At 42.0% G+C, this 19,211-nt stretch overlaps 1 protein-coding gene across 1 annotated transcript in view; it reads left to right on the forward strand.

Moving 5' to 3' along the window:
* The first annotated feature begins 10,508 nt into the window (after nucleotides 1–10,508).
* The window catches only part of foxo6b (forkhead box O6 b), a 49,981-nt gene continuing 41,278 nt past the window's right edge, over nucleotides 10,509–19,211 (forward strand). The window contains exon 1 of the mRNA XM_078268302.1: nucleotides 10,509–12,004. Within this exon, the coding sequence (XP_078124428.1) occupies nucleotides 11,489–12,004 (516 nt within the window). The 5' untranslated portion in view covers nucleotides 10,509–11,488. The remainder of the gene's footprint in view (nucleotides 12,005–19,211) is intronic.

Here is a 19,211-nt window from a genome sequence, read left to right on the forward strand (position 1 = left end):
ATATACAAGTCCAGGTATCAGAATCGGTATCGAGAACCAAAAAAGGGACCATCTCTAGTTTGGGTTAAAACCAGACATTACTTTACTTCCGGTTACGCATGTGACGCAGAATGTGATGTTCGTTAAGTTATTATGTTGTTTATATTGAAAGTCCGGTGTCTACCTCCTTACAGGGAATTTTGGCACTCTTATATTTCATCACACCTTCACACTCAGCCTGTTCTCATAAACCATTTGTTCAAAAAGCTACGAAAAGTTAAGCACTATAATTCGTAAGCATTCCACTTATTTTTTTTTCTGTATGCACCACATTGACGGCCGATGTATAAAAACCGACTTTCAAGCCAGGAAGCAAAGTTTGCTTCCCGGGGAAAAACTAAAGTCTTTCCCCCAGGAAATGTGTGTTCCTTAGGAGTGTTTTAATCCAAACCACCATCTTTTTCCTAATTTTAACTAGTCGTTTTGGTGTCTAATCTTAATTTTTCGTACCCGGCTCACAGTCACCCATTTTCAGCTAAACCCATCTACCAACTGCCGCTGATACGACAGAGCTGTGATGGAGGTCCGTAGCCCACATCGCTCTGTAACGGCTTAAACAACTAGCAACTGCCGCTGCTAGTATTCATGGAGCTCGTAGCCTGCCGGCATCATGTGACCAGCTGGCGTCACGTGACCAGCCGGCAGTCTCCTAATTTCGTACGATATCATACGGACCCATTCATGAGAATGCGTTGTCATACTTCCTGCTTTGCTCCCGTCAGATTGAATACGGCCACTAGAGAGCGCCGCCACTGGAAACATAAATATAGGTCGTAATTGTTGCTTGTACAAACGACGTCTGGGAACGTTATTAGGGGGAAGACAGTCTCCAACTTTCATAAACTGGACACTACTTACCATGCTGCTTCCATGAATTTCAATGAACAGACGTTTTAGGTAATAAACTCTTTGTCATCTTAAAGATCAATATCTATGTCATTCCTATGTCTCCAGGACCAGCCTGGTCTGGCGTGTTCAGCCTTGCTGTAGCACAACAACTAGCAGGCGGACACAGCTAGCCTATAACTCTGTCAAAAGTGTACACAAATATGCCTTCCAACAACTTCAAAATTTCCCTTCTCATGCAATGTAGAAATAGAAATGTAAAAACAAGACATTGTGGTGTCTGCATTTCACAACAAGTCTCCATACCTAAATGACAAAGTAGGTCTTACCATGTGGATTACAAAACAACCCACATAAAGATTTACTGATCTGCCGCCTCTTAGGTTAAAGCTGCAGTACAGTATTTGATTCTTTTGTCACATGAAGACTGTGAAACAGGGTTGGAATTTAGGTTGGCTATAAACACAACAATGACATATTATCACCTTATAAAAGTTGTTTCTGTGGACGTGTTTGCAAATCCTTGCCTATTTAAGGACCCCACAGACACGGGGCAACATAAGCATTCATTTGGAGTCATGTTTCTGGCCGCCTGACTGTAACTTTGTCTGTTTACTGTTTGGTGCTACAGTGTTTTTCAGAGCCTATTTTACTGAAAACAGCTGCCTGCATCTGGAAACAAGTTTACGAGTGAGGTGAGACTGAACCATGACAGTGAGCTTAAAGGGGATGAAAACCTTTGCAGCAGAAGGGAACTGCAAAGTTGAGTGATGATTCTCTGCAATGTTTCCTCATACATGCTTTGTGTGATATGTTATGAAAAATTATGCACAATTGTTCCGTGCATTTTCCTACGAATGTCCAGCAACGTGACAGATCAGTGCGCCAGTGCAAGCCCCTGCAGTGAACAATCTGTTTAGGCAACAACACTACTTGTTTAGTTTTAAGATTGTGGTTTTTGTGGCGTTATGTACAGTAAAGTAAGTAATTAACAAAAGTAAGTTAAAATAAGTCAACTTTGACTTTTGCTTAGACAGAGGACATGAACAGCGATCTCCTGGGTGAAAGTCCTGTGTTTGTTTGATCCAACCCTCCCTCTTGTCGTCGCTGGGCAAAGATTCTATAATCATTTTTCAGCATATTGTAATTCAAGTAGTCTGAGAGAATACTAGTAAAATTGCATCGCCTTTTGGCTCTGTATTTTAGGCTTTAGAATATCTAGCCTGTGACAGGAGACTTTGGCCAATCACAGGTAATTTCAGAGAGAGAGAGAGCGAGAGAGAGCGTTCCTATTGGCTGTTCTGCACATGCATATGGCCATACGACAGAGAGGGGAGAGCTGCAGGAAGAAGTATAACTCAGCTTCAAATCCTGACATTCTTTGCTGTCTACCCACTGCAGCTTTATCTGGGATATATGTCTGCACTAGACGCACATTGAACGATGACGTTGATATTATTCCACTCCAGTGGCGGTTCTAGACCTCAAACGGAGGGGCCAGGCTTGGGCCACATGCGATTTTAGGGGTACCAAATATTTTAAGCACAAGTGTTACATACCACCAACCCTCCATAGGTCTGGTTCTAAGTAAGTAAGTAAGTAAAATGTATTCATACAGCGCTTTTCACAGACAGTGTCACAAAGTGCTTTACAATGTGCATAGACAATAAAACATAGAAAAATAGTCTAAGAATAAAATAAAGTAAAAATACAACAGATAAAATGATCAATAAATAAAAGACAGAGGTTACCCAAAAGCTAGCCTGAACAAGTGAGTCTTCACCTGTCCACATTCTCAGCAAACCTAATGCTGGTTGGCAGAGCATTCCAGACTCTGGGTGCCATAGCGGCAAAGGCTCTATCCCCACGTCTTCAGACGAGTGCATGGCGTGGATAGCAGATTTTGATTAATAGACCTTAGAGACCGGGAGGGGGTGTGTAGGTGAATTATGTTGGCAAGATAAGCAGGGGCCTGAACATGTAGAGCCCTATAGTTTATGGTGCGAATTTTGAATTGGATCCTGTAGGTTACAGGAAGCCAGTGAAGGGAGCAGAGTAGAAGGGTGATATGGGTGCGCCTGTTTGATCTAGTAAGTAGCATAGCAACAGCATTTTGAATGGATTGCAGGTGGTCAGATTTGTTGCGTGAGGATAAGAGTGAATTGCAATAGTAAATACGGGAGGAAATGAAGGCATGGATGAGCATCTACAGTTCTGACTGAGAGACCACAGCCCTTAATTTGCTAATGTTGCGTAAGTGGAAAAAACAGGATTTGGTCCGTGATTTGATGTGAGTTTCAAAAGATAGGGATTTGTCAAATGTCACTCCAAGGTTCCTTAGACTAAGCCGGGCCGCAGATGACAAAGGCCCAATGTTCCGCTTAATCAGAGGGATTGCGCTGTCTGGTGCTGTGATTAAAACCTCTGTCTTATTTGGGTTTGGTGCAAAAAGCTTTCAGCCATCCAGTTGTTTATGGCGTCAATGCAATCTAGGAGCCTTGTAAGTTTGGATGACTCATTTTGCCTGAAGGTAAAATTAAGCTGAATGTCATCTGCATAAAAGTGATAAGAGATGTTAAAATTGCGAATAATCTGACCCAGAGGCAACATGTATAAAGTAAACAATATGGGGCCCAACACTGAACCCTGTGGAACACCACAAGACAGGGGCGATGATGCAGAGTGGGAATCCCAAATAGAGACATCAAAACTTCTATCTGAGAGATAGGATGTAAACCAGTGTAGGGCCACTCCTGATATGTCCACCCATTCATGTAATACAAAAGACAAGTCTCGCTTTGCCAGACCATCCACACACTATGGAGCCGAGGAAGGTCTGGCTAGTCCACACAGCATTTCTGGATGGGAGAAAAACGTGCTCTGGTTTATTGGCATTTCTTTAAACCAATCACAATCACCTTGGCTGGTGCTAAGCACCGGGAAAAGCCGCCTCTGCAAAATAGCCTCAGGAAGGAACTTGTTTTGGTGGAACGTGTACGTTCAAAGGTTGTTTTAGTCTCAGTCTCAGAAAACTCAGATTGGTCAGATCGTCTAGCTAGCTGTCTGGATTTACCCTGCAGAGATCTGAGGAGCAGTTAACCATAGTCCTTATTAATCCACCAGAGTTTAGAACGCCAACACAAAGGAAGCCCAACGCAACAGATATCAGCCTAAATGAGAAATGGCCTAAATCTGGCAGAATTTCCGTCGGCAACTGAGCAATCCCGGAAGTGGAACGTCAAGGAAATAAACTAACAAAAGACTAACGATACACATATTACAATAAACACAAGAATACTCATTCAGTGTTAAGCTACATTTTATCCATCACTGGACATGAATAATATCCCCTCTTTGGTGATAAAGGTGGGGTTAAAAATGTATGAAAATATTTGCCACAGTTAGGGGGACCAGAGGGGGGTCGAGGCTTAATAATGCAGGGGCACTGGCCACTCATCTTACTGTATGTTTAATGGCAAGCATATTTCCCAAAACATTGGACTGTTCCTTTAAATGGGACAGATTTCTGCCATCCTAAAGCGTGTGCCATAAGATTTTTCATGTGACAGGGTATTTACCTTTCTACATCTTTTCATAAGGGCATCAGTGAACTTAATAGAGATTAATAAGAAGAGTCATCTTGACGGAGGCGGCAGTGACAGTCAACATGCATATGATCAATATTTGATGCCGAGGGACAATAGATAAACATGGCTCTCACACAAATCCAGTTGGCAGAAATCAGTTCAATCTGACATACACTAGCTGGAAATGAAACACTGATGTAAATAAAAATATGTTCCCTAGGAAGAGTGTTCAGGCTCACTTCATATTTTGCACAAACAGCCACAGTATCTCTGACAAATCCCCCCCGCCCGCCTGTGTGAAAACATGTAATTCTCTTTCTTCCTCGTATCGTGTCCAGTCGTGTGACTCATGTTCGTCATGTTTATGCTGTGGCGGTACATCGCCTAGCCGTGATGACGAGGGCTTTGCTGTAAGCCACAGCTGAACACCCTATATCCACCCTGCTGGCACGGCATCAGTGTTTTCATTCCATATGATAGGAGTCACACCACATTCCTGTTACAACTTCTCTGCAGCACATAAAAAATCTCCTCTCGGAAACCGCAGAGCCATGTGTTTTGAATTTTCCCTCTGTTTGTTCGCATTTACAGCATCTCTCTCCACTTTTCTCTCTCTCTCTCTCTCTCTCTCTCTCTCTCTCTCTCTCTCTCTCTCTCTCTCTCACACACACACACACACACACACACACACACACAAACACTGATCCCTCTCTCTCTCTGTCTTTCTCTCTTTCTCGCTGTCTCTTCATGTTGATAGGCCCATTTAGACCTCATGAAAGCATTCCATTTAGGTGCATTTGAGGTTATGGTTGTCACTGACAACCAGCTGTCAAAGAGTGGCAGCCTCTATCAGTGTTGGGGGTTTCCAGAAGAGCTTACAAACACACAGAGCCGCTATTGAGCCCCGTTTTATGGACTCAGACCCACCAAAGGCAATGGCGTGTGACAAAGACAGCGAGGGGAGTTGGTAGTTTGGTTCTTTGACCCCATACATGGGAATAATCATCTGATAATTAATCTTGTTTGATTTTATTGTAATGCACAGTTTAGATGAATATGTTGAGAGAAGTTAGATGGTTTCACCAGCAAAAAGTAATATGATTAAGAGGAAAACAAAAAACTAAAATGGAAATGTTACCAACTACTTACTGTAGCCAGTAGAATGTTAACAATGTTCTTAAGTAGTGACTAGCCCTTGTGCTCGTCCACTATAGTCTCAACAGGGCTGTTGAAATATTCTCCTCCTCATCCACACTTCTCCCCCTAATAGTTTAAAGACACAAGGCATTGTTTTTGAACTATTCATTTTACCTCTGCTTACTATCTTGCCATCACATCTAATCATGGATGTATGCGCACTCATTTGTAACTACGTAGCAAGCTGATATCGAAACAAAAAATATAACACTTAAACAAACAATTAGTTACTTTTAAATGATCATAGTTTAAGTATTATAATTGGAATTGTTAAAATATTTCTATAGTATTATGTTTTTAAAATCAAAAATATATCAGAAATTCCATCCGCGTACCACTAGAGGGAGCTTGCGTACTACCAGTGGTTCTTGTACCACAGTTTGAGAACCAGTGCTCTAAACCAGGGACCCCCTATTACATTTATATTATATAAAATTGAGTTGCATATTAAACTGGGCCAACAATAATGTGTATGGTGGCCTAAAGCCTTTACACCAGGGGTGGGCAGTTAATTTTCCCAAGGGACCACATGAGAAACAGGGACTGTTGTGGAGGGTCTTACCAATGGGCTAAACTAAATTCTGCTCAATATTAATTTTATCTCTTTATAAAAAGCAGTAAATTGTAAGGTCTTTGATAAACTGTGACTGGTAAGGGTAAATTTTATGAATGGGACATGAAAAAAGTGAAGCAGACATTACAAAATGCAATTATGTCACTATTTAACCAACATCCACAAAAGCAATTGTGACCAAAATGTGCATGTTTTTGCCATTTTTCAAAGAACAGCATTTTTTCTTAGAACATGAAAAAGTGAAGCAGACATAGTACAAAATGCCAACATTGTCACTATTTGAACAGCATTCACAAAGCAATTGTGAACAAAATGTACATATTTCTGCCATTTTCAAAGAACAGCATTAAATTAACTTTATACGACGTGTTATCTTTTTGTTTGTAGTCTTACTACCTCATTTGCTGTTTTTCAGTTCTTTTTGCAGCTGAATCTCCAGGTTTCCCTCGATGTCCTCCATCCTTCTCATTACGGTTTGCCTGGAAATAAACACATGAACTCGAGCATTGACAACATTGTTTGTGTACCCAGAGTTTACTAAAAAGAGGTTTTGAACGACTCACTTTAGCAGTTGTTGTTTACGCTATTCGCCATCTTGTCAGTCAAAAAGTGTCAATCTCTGAATGCGAATGAACGGACTCCATAGGAGGACATGTCATTCTTATATGAGGCTCCTTTTTCAACTACAAGGTCAATATTGTTTTTCACTAACGACAAAACAACAAATTATCCGTGCATTTATATGGAACTAAGCTTTCTATCTTTACTCTCCTCCCTGTTATGTTGCATTCAGAGATCGACTATTTTTGACTGGCAAGATGGACGCGGACCGGAAAAACCAACAGCTACAGTGAGTTCTTTTTAGTAAACTCTGTGTACACAAACAATGTTCTCAATGCTGAGTTCATGTGTAGAGCCCCTTATGAGGGGCCGTCAGGGACATTATTCAGAATTACCTCTCACAAACATATGTGAAATGCTCTCACTTACACTTCTGAAACACTCACATAAACAACTGAGAGATTATTCGCTCGCACACACTACTGAAACGCTCTTATAAACGCTACTGAAACGCTCTTATAAACACTACTGAAACGCTCTTATAAACACTACTGAAACACTCTTATAAACACAATTTTTCCCAGCCACCTTACTGTTACACCAAATTGCCTTCCTGTTCAACTGAAACGCCTTCCTGTTTAACTGAAATCCTCTCACACGCAATACTGAAACTCTCTCATACACTACTGAAACAGATTTGTGCACTATACTGAAACATTCTCATATACACTATTGAAAGTGAATTCCCGTTTCAGTAGTGTTTATAAGAGCGTTTCAGTAGCGTTTATAAGAGCGTTTCAGTAGCGTTTATAAGAGCGTTTCAGTAGCGTTTATAAGAGCGTTTCAGTAGCGTTTATAAGAGCGTTTCAGTAGCGTTTATAAGAGCGTTTCAGTAGCGTTTATAAGAGCGTTTCAGTAGCGTTTATAAGAGCGTTTCAGTAGCGTTTATAAGAGCGTTTCAGTAGCGTTTATAAGAGCGTTTCAGTAGCGTTTATAAGAGCGTTTCAGTAGTGTGTGCGAGCGAATAATCTCTCAGTTGTTTATGTGAGTGTTTCAGAAGTGTATGTGAGAGCATTTCACATATGTTTGTGAGAGGTAATTCTGAATAATGTCCCTGACGGCCCCTCATAGCCCTGGTAATACTTTGAGCAAAGTCTCATGTTGTGTCGAGCCTTCTTATTGTTTTAAAAATAGCGATTTTGATGCGATCATAGTAGTGCCCCTAGGGCTCCCATTCAAAAGGCCATTTGACCGAAAACGAGAATACGGTCAATCTTAAAGTGGCGTTAACTAATTATGCTTTTAAACGAAAGTTTGACTCGGGTACATTCACAAAAAGACCCTAGGTTGCATTTTGGCGAGAGTTACGCTTTAAGCTTAACTGTATCTGTGGATGGCTACCATAGTGGCTACCTCACCTATAGGCCAGTTACCATATCATCAATGTCGTTGAGGAGGTTGTGGTTGTTTTTTACTATAAGGCTGATTTATCTTTGCTAATAATATGTTGGAATCATATACTGTATATTTTCAGACATTTTAATTTTGGGGGGGAAAAATAATAATATAATTATATATATAATGTAAATGGACTGTTTCTATATAGCACTTTTCTAGGCTTCACGACTCAACTCGACTTACATAGTACACCATTCACACACTGTGGCCGAGGCTGCTGTACAAGGTGCCACCTGCTCATCAGATAAACATTCACACACATTTGTAACTCTGGGTTCAGTGTCTTGCCCAAGGACACTTTGACATGGGACTGCAGCACCAGGGATTGAACCACCAACCTTCCAATTAGCAGGCGACCACTCTATCACTGAGCCACAGCCGCCCCGAAGTCAAAACCAAAATAAAAACTAATTAAAAATTCTAAACTACTGTAACATTGGTCCCATCACAGAGTTAACAATTAACATTTGCCTTTTTACAAACTAACCACAATCTTTCCCTAAGCAGACCTTAACCATAGTTGATTTGCCACAGCCACAATCCTTTCCTTATCTTTAACATAACGAAGCTGCATTGTGCAGATATAATACAAAGCAAGAATTTTCTTTTTTTAATGTGGCATTAGACGTAAAAACTAGAGATGTTCCACTCTGATACTGCCTAAAATGCTGGTATCGGGAAGTACTGGAGTTAACGCACCGATCTGATACCACGTAATAAAGCCCTAAAGAAAATCTACGTTAAAGTAGTTTATTTATGTTCTTTTTCCGTTATAACTGACTGTCAAACTGGATAATAAAAGAAAGTTCTGGGGCGTTCATTGTTTGTGTTTGTTCATGTTTCACAAAGAGTTTAACCTGAGCCAGACCGACAACAAAGATAGAAATCATATCACATCCATACAGGGATAGTAGTATACAGCTGTTAAAACATAATAACATATATGACACACTGGTATCAGATCGGTACTCGGTATCGGCCGATACGCAAGTTCAGGTATCGGAATCGGTATCGGGAAAGAAAAAATGGTATCGGGCCATCTCTAGTAAAAACCAAATCAAACTAAAAATGTCAGTGTTCTGCAGAATCGTCCATCATCTAGTTTTGTGTTAATAAAAACGTGCACATCGCTGGTATTGTATAAGCTAAATCAATGTATTTTTGACTCCATGTGTTTAAGTTGGATCACTTTTAGGCCAACAAAATGATGAACAAATAAAGGCATTAGCATTTCTTCTCCAAAAGTGTATCTCTGAGTGTGGAGCAGGCTTTGAAACAGCATTTACACGCTTTTACGCTGTCGGCGGCCTCATTAATCCAAACTACATAGAAACACCATGCATGGCCTTCATAGGGATTTACAAATAAAAAGTAGAGGTTTTTGCCTTTGGAATAAAAAAAATAAGACGGAATTTCAAACATTAAAAGTGACGTGTTTCTTTGAAGAGGCTTGTATTGATTTGATGCACAATCAATCGCTAATTAGGTTAGTGAATAACAAACAAAGCAGGAAAATAAAGTTAACATTTATCTTTAATCCGTGATAATTGAATTAGAACTCATGATGATTATCACTTGTGAAAAATGTGTTTAAAGACATTCACGCTGCAACTAAGGATTATTTCATTGTCTATTTATCTGTGAATTATTTTCTCGATTAGTCGACTAGTTGTTTGGTCTATACCATGTCAGAAAATGGTGAAAGATGTGGATCAGTGTTTCCCAAAGCCCAAGACGACGTCCTCAAATGTCTTGTTGTGTCCACAACTCAAAGATACTCACTTTACTGTCGCAGAGGAGAGAAGAAAACTAGAAAATATTCACAGTCAACGAAGCTGCAATCAGAGAATTTTGGACGTTTTTAATAAACAGCGACTCAAACCGATTAATCGACTATCAAAATAGTTGGCGATTAACTTGAGAGTTGACAACTAATCGATTCATCTTTGCAGCTCTAATAAACATGATGATAAACTGCAAGTATGTGATTGAATATATGCTGTATGAATGTCAATATGCTGTATACAAATGTCACCCCCACCACACACACACACACACACACACACACACACACACACACACACACACACACACACACACACACACACACACACACACACACCCTCCTCCTGCTTTTGGAAACCTGTTCTGGAGGGAGTGACTTGATCCAGGCGGCGTCCAATTATATGGAAGCAGCACTTCTCCCACTTTATTCCAGGCTACAGTTAAGTGGCTTCAAGCCTTCAGAGACGCACAGGGTTGTAGTATAAAGGCAGAGCAATAGGCAGAGACGCGGCACCCATGTGACATGTGAACGGAAAGCCAAAGACAAAGGTAGAAATATCTCCTACACCAAGTGAGGCGTCTGGCGGCGTGCAGAGGAGACACACACACACACACACGCACACACACACGCACACACGCAGAGAGAGAGAAGATGCTCCAAATCAAATCCATGAGGGCTTTTTTTTTATCGTCTGGAAATCCACGGCTTCATATAAATGATTCATGAGAGCCTGTTTCTATTTCTAAAGGAGTAATTGTGCTCGCGGTGAGTTTCAGCTGAAGCCGGCCACCAACCAGTCTGCAGGAGGACGGCTGTAAAGCTTGGGAGCAGAGCCGCAAGGAAATTATAAAAGTCAGATGATTTTTGGGGAGTTTGAGAAGCGTTCGTGTTAACCTGCACTGACTGGACCTCATCTGTCAAAGGGATCAACTGTTGCTGCAGCCGTAGCGAGCACACACACACACACACACACACACACACACACACACACACACACACACACACACACACACACACACACACACACACAGACATTCTCCTCCAAGTAGGTCTGGCTCTCATCATGGATGTTTGACCGCCACTTTGGTCCTGCATGCAGCCAACAAACACAGCCGGTGTTGTGCCATTAACATGGAAGAGAGACTGAGCCTGTTGTTGATGCCTCGGATACACCTTCATCTGTTGTGATGGGATGCCACATTGTTGCTCTGAGGAGAATTATAATATCCCACACCGCTGCCGGCTTTTCCCATACTGGTTTATCATCCGTGTGTGTGTGAAACAAGACACATTTCTTCTTATTTTTTTTTTATTTGTATAAAGGGAGCAGTTTGGGCATTTGAACTCACTGGCAGACGTCAACATTGACAGGCTTTTTTTTGTTGTTATAGGCTAGTGACCTTGCCCGATTTTGGACTATCTATTGAGCGGGAGATCACCATGCTGATGATGATGAAGAACGGCGGCGGCGGCGGCGGCATGGATGCGCATCAGGTTGACATCGATTCGGAATTTGAGCCTCACAGTCGCTCGCGGTCGTGCACCTGGTCGTTGCCGTGTCCGGAGGATTTCCCCGGGGGGGGAGAGGAGGCGAGCCGAGCGGGTCTGGCTCTGGCGTCGGTCAAAGTGGAGCAGTACAACGTGTCCGCGTGCCGGGCCGAGAGAAAAGGCGGCGCGCCGGCGGAGATCAAGCACCCGGCCGGCGCCCCGGCCCCGGTCGCGGCCGCTCCTGCCTGCATGTCCGGGGCTGCGCTCGATGTGGCCGGCCAGCTGCGCAAAGCCAAGTCCTCCCGGCGAAACGCGTGGGGGAACCTGTCTTATGCAGACCTCATTACCCGTGCCATCGAGAGCACCCCGGACAAGAGACTCACCCTGTCCCAAATCTATGACTGGATGGTTCGCTTTGTTCCTTATTTCAAGGATAAAGGCGACAGCAACAGTTCAGCCGGATGGAAGGTAGGCCACATGAGAGAATGTTCTGACACCACATGGTGGTTTGTTTAAGTGGAAGAAGCTGCTCTATATTTAGCCGTAGTGCGTGTGTGTGTCTGTAGCACAACTCCTTTCGTGAATATTTGAAAGCCACATAATTGACCCCCTGGTTCCAGCGATTTATGTCAGTGGCGTGTCCTCGTGTCACTCCGCGCTAGTGTGTGGAGAGGGGCGGTGAGCGTGGCTGGATGAGGGTTCACTGGGTCCATCGTGTTTAGGGATTGCAGACTGTGTGTTTGCATATAAGAGAAGGCACAAGGAGCCGAACTCCCCCTCTTCACGGTTCCCTTTCGGATAGGTTAGATAAACAGCGCTATTATGCGCTGTGACGCATTGGCAAAGTGTCTGCTTTCGATCCTATTTTTCTCTGCGTTATCAGGTCAAACCGGGGACAAAGTGAGCCTCCGGTCCGATTTGCAGCTCCTCAACTGGAGCGTCACCCCATGCCGCCGGTTGGGTGCTCGGAATAAACCTTTTGGAGCCTCCCCGCCCCCCTGCTGTCCAGTGCGCGCACGTCAAATTACGCACAGGCTGCGCGAAAGCATGGCACAAGGCGAGGGGGTTTAAAAGGACAATAACAAGGGATGATGACATGGGGTGTCACAGCAAACAGATGTAACTACAGATTATCCGTTAAATTCAAATGAATATGAGGTTAATCTAATAGATTGGTTGCTGTAATCTACTTAAATGTACCACCCATTCTATGCGCGGATTAATGGTCTTTTGTTTCCAAGCCCTATGCTGTAGCTTCCCCTTAATATTATTCTTTATGCTTTTCAAAGTTTTGCTTCTGCAGGCCACTTTTCTGAAATGTTCAGCCATTTCAAAGCAGACAGAAAATTAATCTTAATCAGATCTGCTGCTAAAAAATTGTGGTTCAGTAAATCGTAAATAATTGTGTCCCTATAGCTGGTAAATATGGGCAATAATCCAGACCGTCTAAACTGGGAATTTATATGTAGGTCATATGTAAACAGAAGTAAATACTTTTTGAATCTAATTTTTTATTGTTAAAGGAGACGGAAAACAAAAAACCAATATATTTGAAAATCTGATTTCCATGTGTTTCATGGTCTTTTGGTGTAGTGGGGGTTTCATCAAAGGGCTACTATGGTCAACATTTCAATGAATGGGAATTTCTAAAATGCTGGATACACACTGTTAACTCTGACAGAACAGGGGACAGGGGAACTCCCTTCTTGTTCAATTTGACAGCAGGCTTTAATATTTACAGGCATTGTTTCATCTAGGAGCTTAAAAAGAGATTTTCTTTTTCTTAAAGATTTATTTATTGTATTTATTTAATTTATGAGGGCAACATACATTAATCCACATTTCTTTAAACATTTTCAACTGTGCTCCTTTGGCGGGGTGTTTTGGGACCAGTGCGCCATGGAAACAGCATGCAATGGCTGCCAAACATGTTAAATAAAGGGTCACTCCAGTGATTTAGTACTTTACTTCTATAATGTTGGAAAGCTAATTAAATAGACGGATTGAAGAACAAATGGTCAAATTTAAACTTAAAGCAGCAGAGGCCAAGATATCCTGACTTTTAGTCTCTTTATGCGTGAAGCGGCCAAAACCCTGTATCCTTCCTTCAGTACCCGTAATGCAACTCAATAATGTCTTTTATGACAACTTATTTCAAACCCAACAACTCCAGTTTGTAACACAGGCTTTCCGTTAAAAGCCTCAAGCCCAAGATGAGATAACCGTGACTGTGACATCACCGGGGTTCTTTTAACTTGTGACGAGTAAACTGAGCATCATGTAAAATCAGTTGGGTTCCCCTTTAATGGGTAGTTTCGTTTTTTTTCCAACCTGGACCCTATTTCCCCTTGCAGTGTTGTCTAAGTGACTAATGTGAACAAAAATCTTGAAATTGGTCCAGGATTGAGCGAGAACGCTGTAACCGGTAGCCGCGAATCGGGCTGCAATGTAACCCTATTGGGCCAATGTGCATCGTCAATTTGGTCCACTAAAAGTTCAGTTTTTGCCGCTGACAGACTCAGATTATTATTCTAAGTGTCTGACAACATTATGGAAAGGATCCCCACAGAGATAGACCTTTCTGTTAAAGAGTAAAATCCTTTTTGTTTAACCAGAAACAGCTCCGAAATTGCCATTGGCAAACCCACCAGACTCCATTTAAATAATCAGTACTTAAAGCGTGGACAGAGCGAGCATATTTCTACATGTACAGTGGTGTGAAAAAGTGTTTGCCCCCTTCCTCATTTCCTGTTCCTTTGCATGTTTGTCACACTTAAGTGTTTCGGAACATCAAACCAATTTAAACAAAAGTCAAGGACAACACAAGTAAACACAAAATGCAATTTGTAAATGAAGGTGTTTATTATTAAAGGAGAAAAAAAAATCCAAACCATCATGGCCCTGTGTGAAAAAGTGATTGCCCCCCTTGTTAAAACATACTATAACTGTGGTTGTCCACACCTGAGTTCAATTTCTCTAGCCACACCCAGGCCTGATTATTGCCACACCTGTTCACAATCAAGGCATCACTTAAATAGGAGCTGCTTGACACAGTAAGGTCCACCAGAAGATCCTTAAAAGCTACACATCATGCAGAGACCCAAAGAAATTCAGGAACAATTGAGAAAGAAAGTAATTGAGATCTATCAGTCTGGAAAGGGTTATAAAGCCATTTCCAAAGCTTTGGGAATCCAGCGAACCACAGTGAGAGCCATTATCCACAAATGGCGAAGACATGGAACAGTGGTGAACCTTCCCAGGAGTGGCCGGCCGCCCAAAATTACCCCAAGAGCGCAGCGGCGACTCATCAAGAGGTCACAAAGACCCCACAACAACGTCCAAAGAACTGCAGGCCTCACTTGCCTCAGTTAAGGTCAGCGTTCATGCCTCCACCATCAGGAAAAAGACTGGGCAAAAAATGGCCTGCATGGCAGAGTTCCCAAAGGAGAAAACCACTGCTGAGCAAAAGAACATCAAAGCTTGTCTCAATTTCTCCAGAACACATCTTGATGATCCCCAAGACTTTTGGGACAACATTCTGTGGACCGATGAGACAAAAGTGGAACTCTTTGGAAGGTGTGTGTCCAAGTATATCTGGCGTAGAAGGAACACTGCATTTCATAAAAAGAACATTATACCAACTGTAAAAATATGGTGGTGGTAGTGTGATGGTCTGGGGCTGTTTTGCTGCTTCAGGACCTGGAAGACTTGCCGTGATAAAAGGAACTATGAATTCTGCTGTCTACCAAGAGATCCTGAAGGAGAATGTCCGACCATCTGTTCGTGTACTCAAGCTGAAAGCGAACTTGGGTTCTGCAGCAGGACAATGATCCTAAACACACCAGCAAGTCCACCACCGAATGGCTGAAGAAAAACTAAATGAAGACTTTGGAGTGGCCTAGCCAAAGTCCTGACCTGAATCCTATTGAGATGTTGTGGTATGACCTTTAAAAAGGCCGTTCATGCTCGAAAACCCTCTAATGTAACTGAATTAGGACAATTCTGCAAAGATGAGTGGGCCAAAAATTCCTCCAGGGCGCTGTAAAAAGCCTCATTGCACGTTATCGCAAGCGCTTGGTTGCAGTTGTTGCTGCTAAGGGTGGCCCAACCAGTTATTAGGTTTAGGGGGCAATCACTTTTTCACACAGGGCCATGATGGTTTGGATTTTTTTCACCTTTAATAATTAACACCTTCATTTACAAATTGCATTTTGTGTTTACTTGTGTTGTCCTTGACTATTTGTTTAAATTGGTTTGATGTTCGAAACACTTAAGTGTGACAAACATGCAAAGGAACAGGAAATGAGGAAGGGGGGCAAACACTTTTTCACACCACTGTAAATGGGTGAATTAAGGGTTTATTTCAACCAAATCAGAGTGGTGATTGTTGGAACAGCGGAAAGATGAACCAAGACGGCTTTTGAAAGTTTTATTTTGTTTCTGTCCACTTTGAATGAAGTGTGTTTTTTTTTTACGATGATAAAAGTGCTGATTATTTATATGGAGTCTGGTGGGTTTGGCGATTGTGATTCCGGGGCTGTTTCATGTTAAACAAAAATTATTTTACTCTTTAACAAAAGGTCTATATCTGTAGGGATCCTTTCCATAATGTTGGAATAATAATCTGAGCCTGTCAGCTTCAAAACAAGCACTTTTAGTGGACGTAAATTGAAGGTGCGCAGTTTCCCATTAACGTTACGTTGCAGCTTGTTTCTCTGCATCGGTCTTGCTTAATACTGGACCAATTTTAAGGATTGTTGTTCCCATCAGTCACTTAGACACAAAAATGTAGGAAAATAGGGTCCAGGTTGAAAAAAAGTTACCCTTTAAGATTCTGATAGAGGGAATACAGAGAAGGGGAAACGCAAGTTAAAGTGGGATTAACAGACATTTCACACCACCTGTGTGTTTGACATCGCTTTTATCCAAAATCCTTTATCTACTTCTCCTTCCATGTTACCATATCCTTATAGCATTTTAGGATACGTTGCATTGGTTCCCGTCTGTTTTGTCCCTCTCACACACAGGGTTTCTCCAAAGCTTTCCCCTTCCCTGACATCTCTCATTTGGCTCCATACCAGCCTCCAATTGAGCAGTATTAAGACGCAGATTAATCTCAATAAAATCACCATTTGATTTAGGTCTGAGCAGAGCGGCAACAACCCCTGTCCAATCTTTATGGTATGGTTTTTTTTTTTTAAATTGGATTTAAAGCTGAGCTTAATTCCCGGGGGCCTTGTTCGTGCTGCCCAGGGATGCCCAGCTTGATAGCTGCTCCCATTCCAGCTTTGCGTGGACGTTTTGATTGGCTGGTCTGGCAAGGAAGCCTATTGGTGGAGAGATTGAGGCTCCAAGTCGAAGTGAAAAACAACTTGATTCAATCATAATAACACTACAAAACAAAGCATTAAAAAAGGAGAGAGAGAGGAGGGACAAACACATGCACGCACATGTTGGACTGTAACAGTTGGCACTGATTTTAATGAGATTTGAAGCACAGAGGTATACACACACACACACACACACACACACACACACACACACACACACACACACACACACACCCGCGAATAATATGTATACCCTCACATTCCTGTGTGTGATTCTGCTTAGATTGAACATTACTGATATGGAGGGGTGTGTGTGTATGTGTGTGTGTGTGTGTGTGTGGGGGGGTATATGGATGGATGGTTGGATGGGATGAGTGGGAGGGAAATAAGATCCAGTCAGAGTCTTGCTATTAAAAGCAGTCTTTAAGAGCTGTTGTGTAATCCTGTCTGAGAGCTGCTGCTCAATTCAGCCGCTGGGCTCTTTGTCTTCATCTGGGCCAGCAGCTTCTGCTCTTAATACCACGCATGCACACACGCACGCACGCACGCATGCACGCACGCACGCACGCACACACACTGTTGAGGTGTCACACACTTGTTTAAGTGTCAAGCATTAAGGCTACAGAGGTGGACTGGATTTCTTTCACACACTCACACACTTCTTGTGTCCAGCGTTAGTGTATGGATTTCTACAATTGTGGACACACACACACACACACACACACACACACACACACACACACACACACACACACACACACACACACACACACCATGATGACTATGTATGGATTTCTGTGACTGTGGTTCAGTAATTGCAGTCAAGTGTTTGGGCCATGTTTGCTATTGTATCTGAGGTGGGAGGCTGTGTTTGGTCGTATGAAGTGAGTTCAGTTCTGTAGGTGGTCGTGGCGGTGGTGGTGGTGATGCGGGGGTATGCGCTCACACACACACACACACACACATTATTATGTTCATTTCACAAGTGTCTGTGCGTGGGAATGGATGTGCTGTGGCCTGTCTGCAGGCTGTACTGTACTCCGACTCAGCAGCAGCAGCAGCAGCAGCAGCAGCAGCAGCAGCAGCAGGTAGGAGCTCTCTGACTCTACCTGGAGGCTCTACCAAGCTGCATGTTCAAGGAACATCGTGGGTGTATGGGTGTTGTAATCAGACTGTGATATAATGAGCACACGGCAAACAAGCATACTTATACAAAAAAAGCTGTCGTTTCTGTTAGTTTTTTTGTCTTTAAAGAGCAACTAAACACACTGTTATTATTATTTTGAAAACGCCTCAGTCACAATGGCAATGTGTAATAAAGTGACTGTATTTTACTAACTTCAAAAAGTGGATTTAGTGTAAAGTTACTTTATAACTTATACTGTAACAATTTGGTCCACGCTGAGAGTTGTCTTGTTTTTGTCCGGCATCCAACACCTGAGAGACGGCCGCAAACATACATTAGCATTACTTTCAGTATCTAAATTTGCATTAGGAAAGTAATTTTCTTCTGGCTATGTAATTGCTTGTTAATGCACCATTCTGGGAAGCATTTAGATCACTTTAAAGCTCCACACATACTTCTGCCAGAATGATATTCCCTGCACATGTGTATATAGTAGAGCTCTGCTATATATTCTACCTGACCTGAACCCTACGGGTCCTGGACAATATTTTTACGCCGGGTTTGGGTTTATTTCTACTGTAATTAATCGAGAAAATTCCCTCTTTCTCTTTCTCTGACTGTGCCAATCTGCTGCATCCATGCGTGCCATGTGTTGCAAGTAGATTCATAATGCCCAGCTGGGAAGACAAAAAGAGACACGTAACGTGTCCTAAATCACTCCGTCCTTCACTCATTCTCTTCACTCTATATAACAGACACTTTATAGTTAACTCTATAATGAGCAGTAAATTGCGATTTCTGACACTTATGAATGGTCATTGTCTTGTACGTCACTGACAGCTGTAGAGTCGCAAGAATAGGAAGAGGACACAATATGGAGAATACATTTCACGTCGACATTCAAATGAAATGGTTGAACTTAGTTAGAAAAATGTGATGTCGAATAGATGACATTTTCTTTTTCATAACTTTAACTTTGATTTGGTCGTGAATATTTAATTTAATGCTAGAAAAACGTGAGATTTGGAACCAAGCTTTCTGGGTCTTTAAGGCCCATCCAGGGGAATAACACACACTAAACTGGTTGCAGGATCTTAGTTCTTTTAACATTTTTAACTTACACATTTCTGAAAAGAAGACAATAAATATAGAATATGTATGCAGGGAAATACTGTTTTAATTTGAATTTTAAAAGACTTATGTCAGCCCTAATACTGGT

This window comes from Sander vitreus, chromosome 14 (genome assembly GCF_031162955.1).
Source record: "Sander vitreus isolate 19-12246 chromosome 14, sanVit1, whole genome shotgun sequence".
Classification (NCBI taxonomy): Eukaryota; Metazoa; Chordata; class Actinopteri; order Perciformes; family Percidae; genus Sander; species Sander vitreus.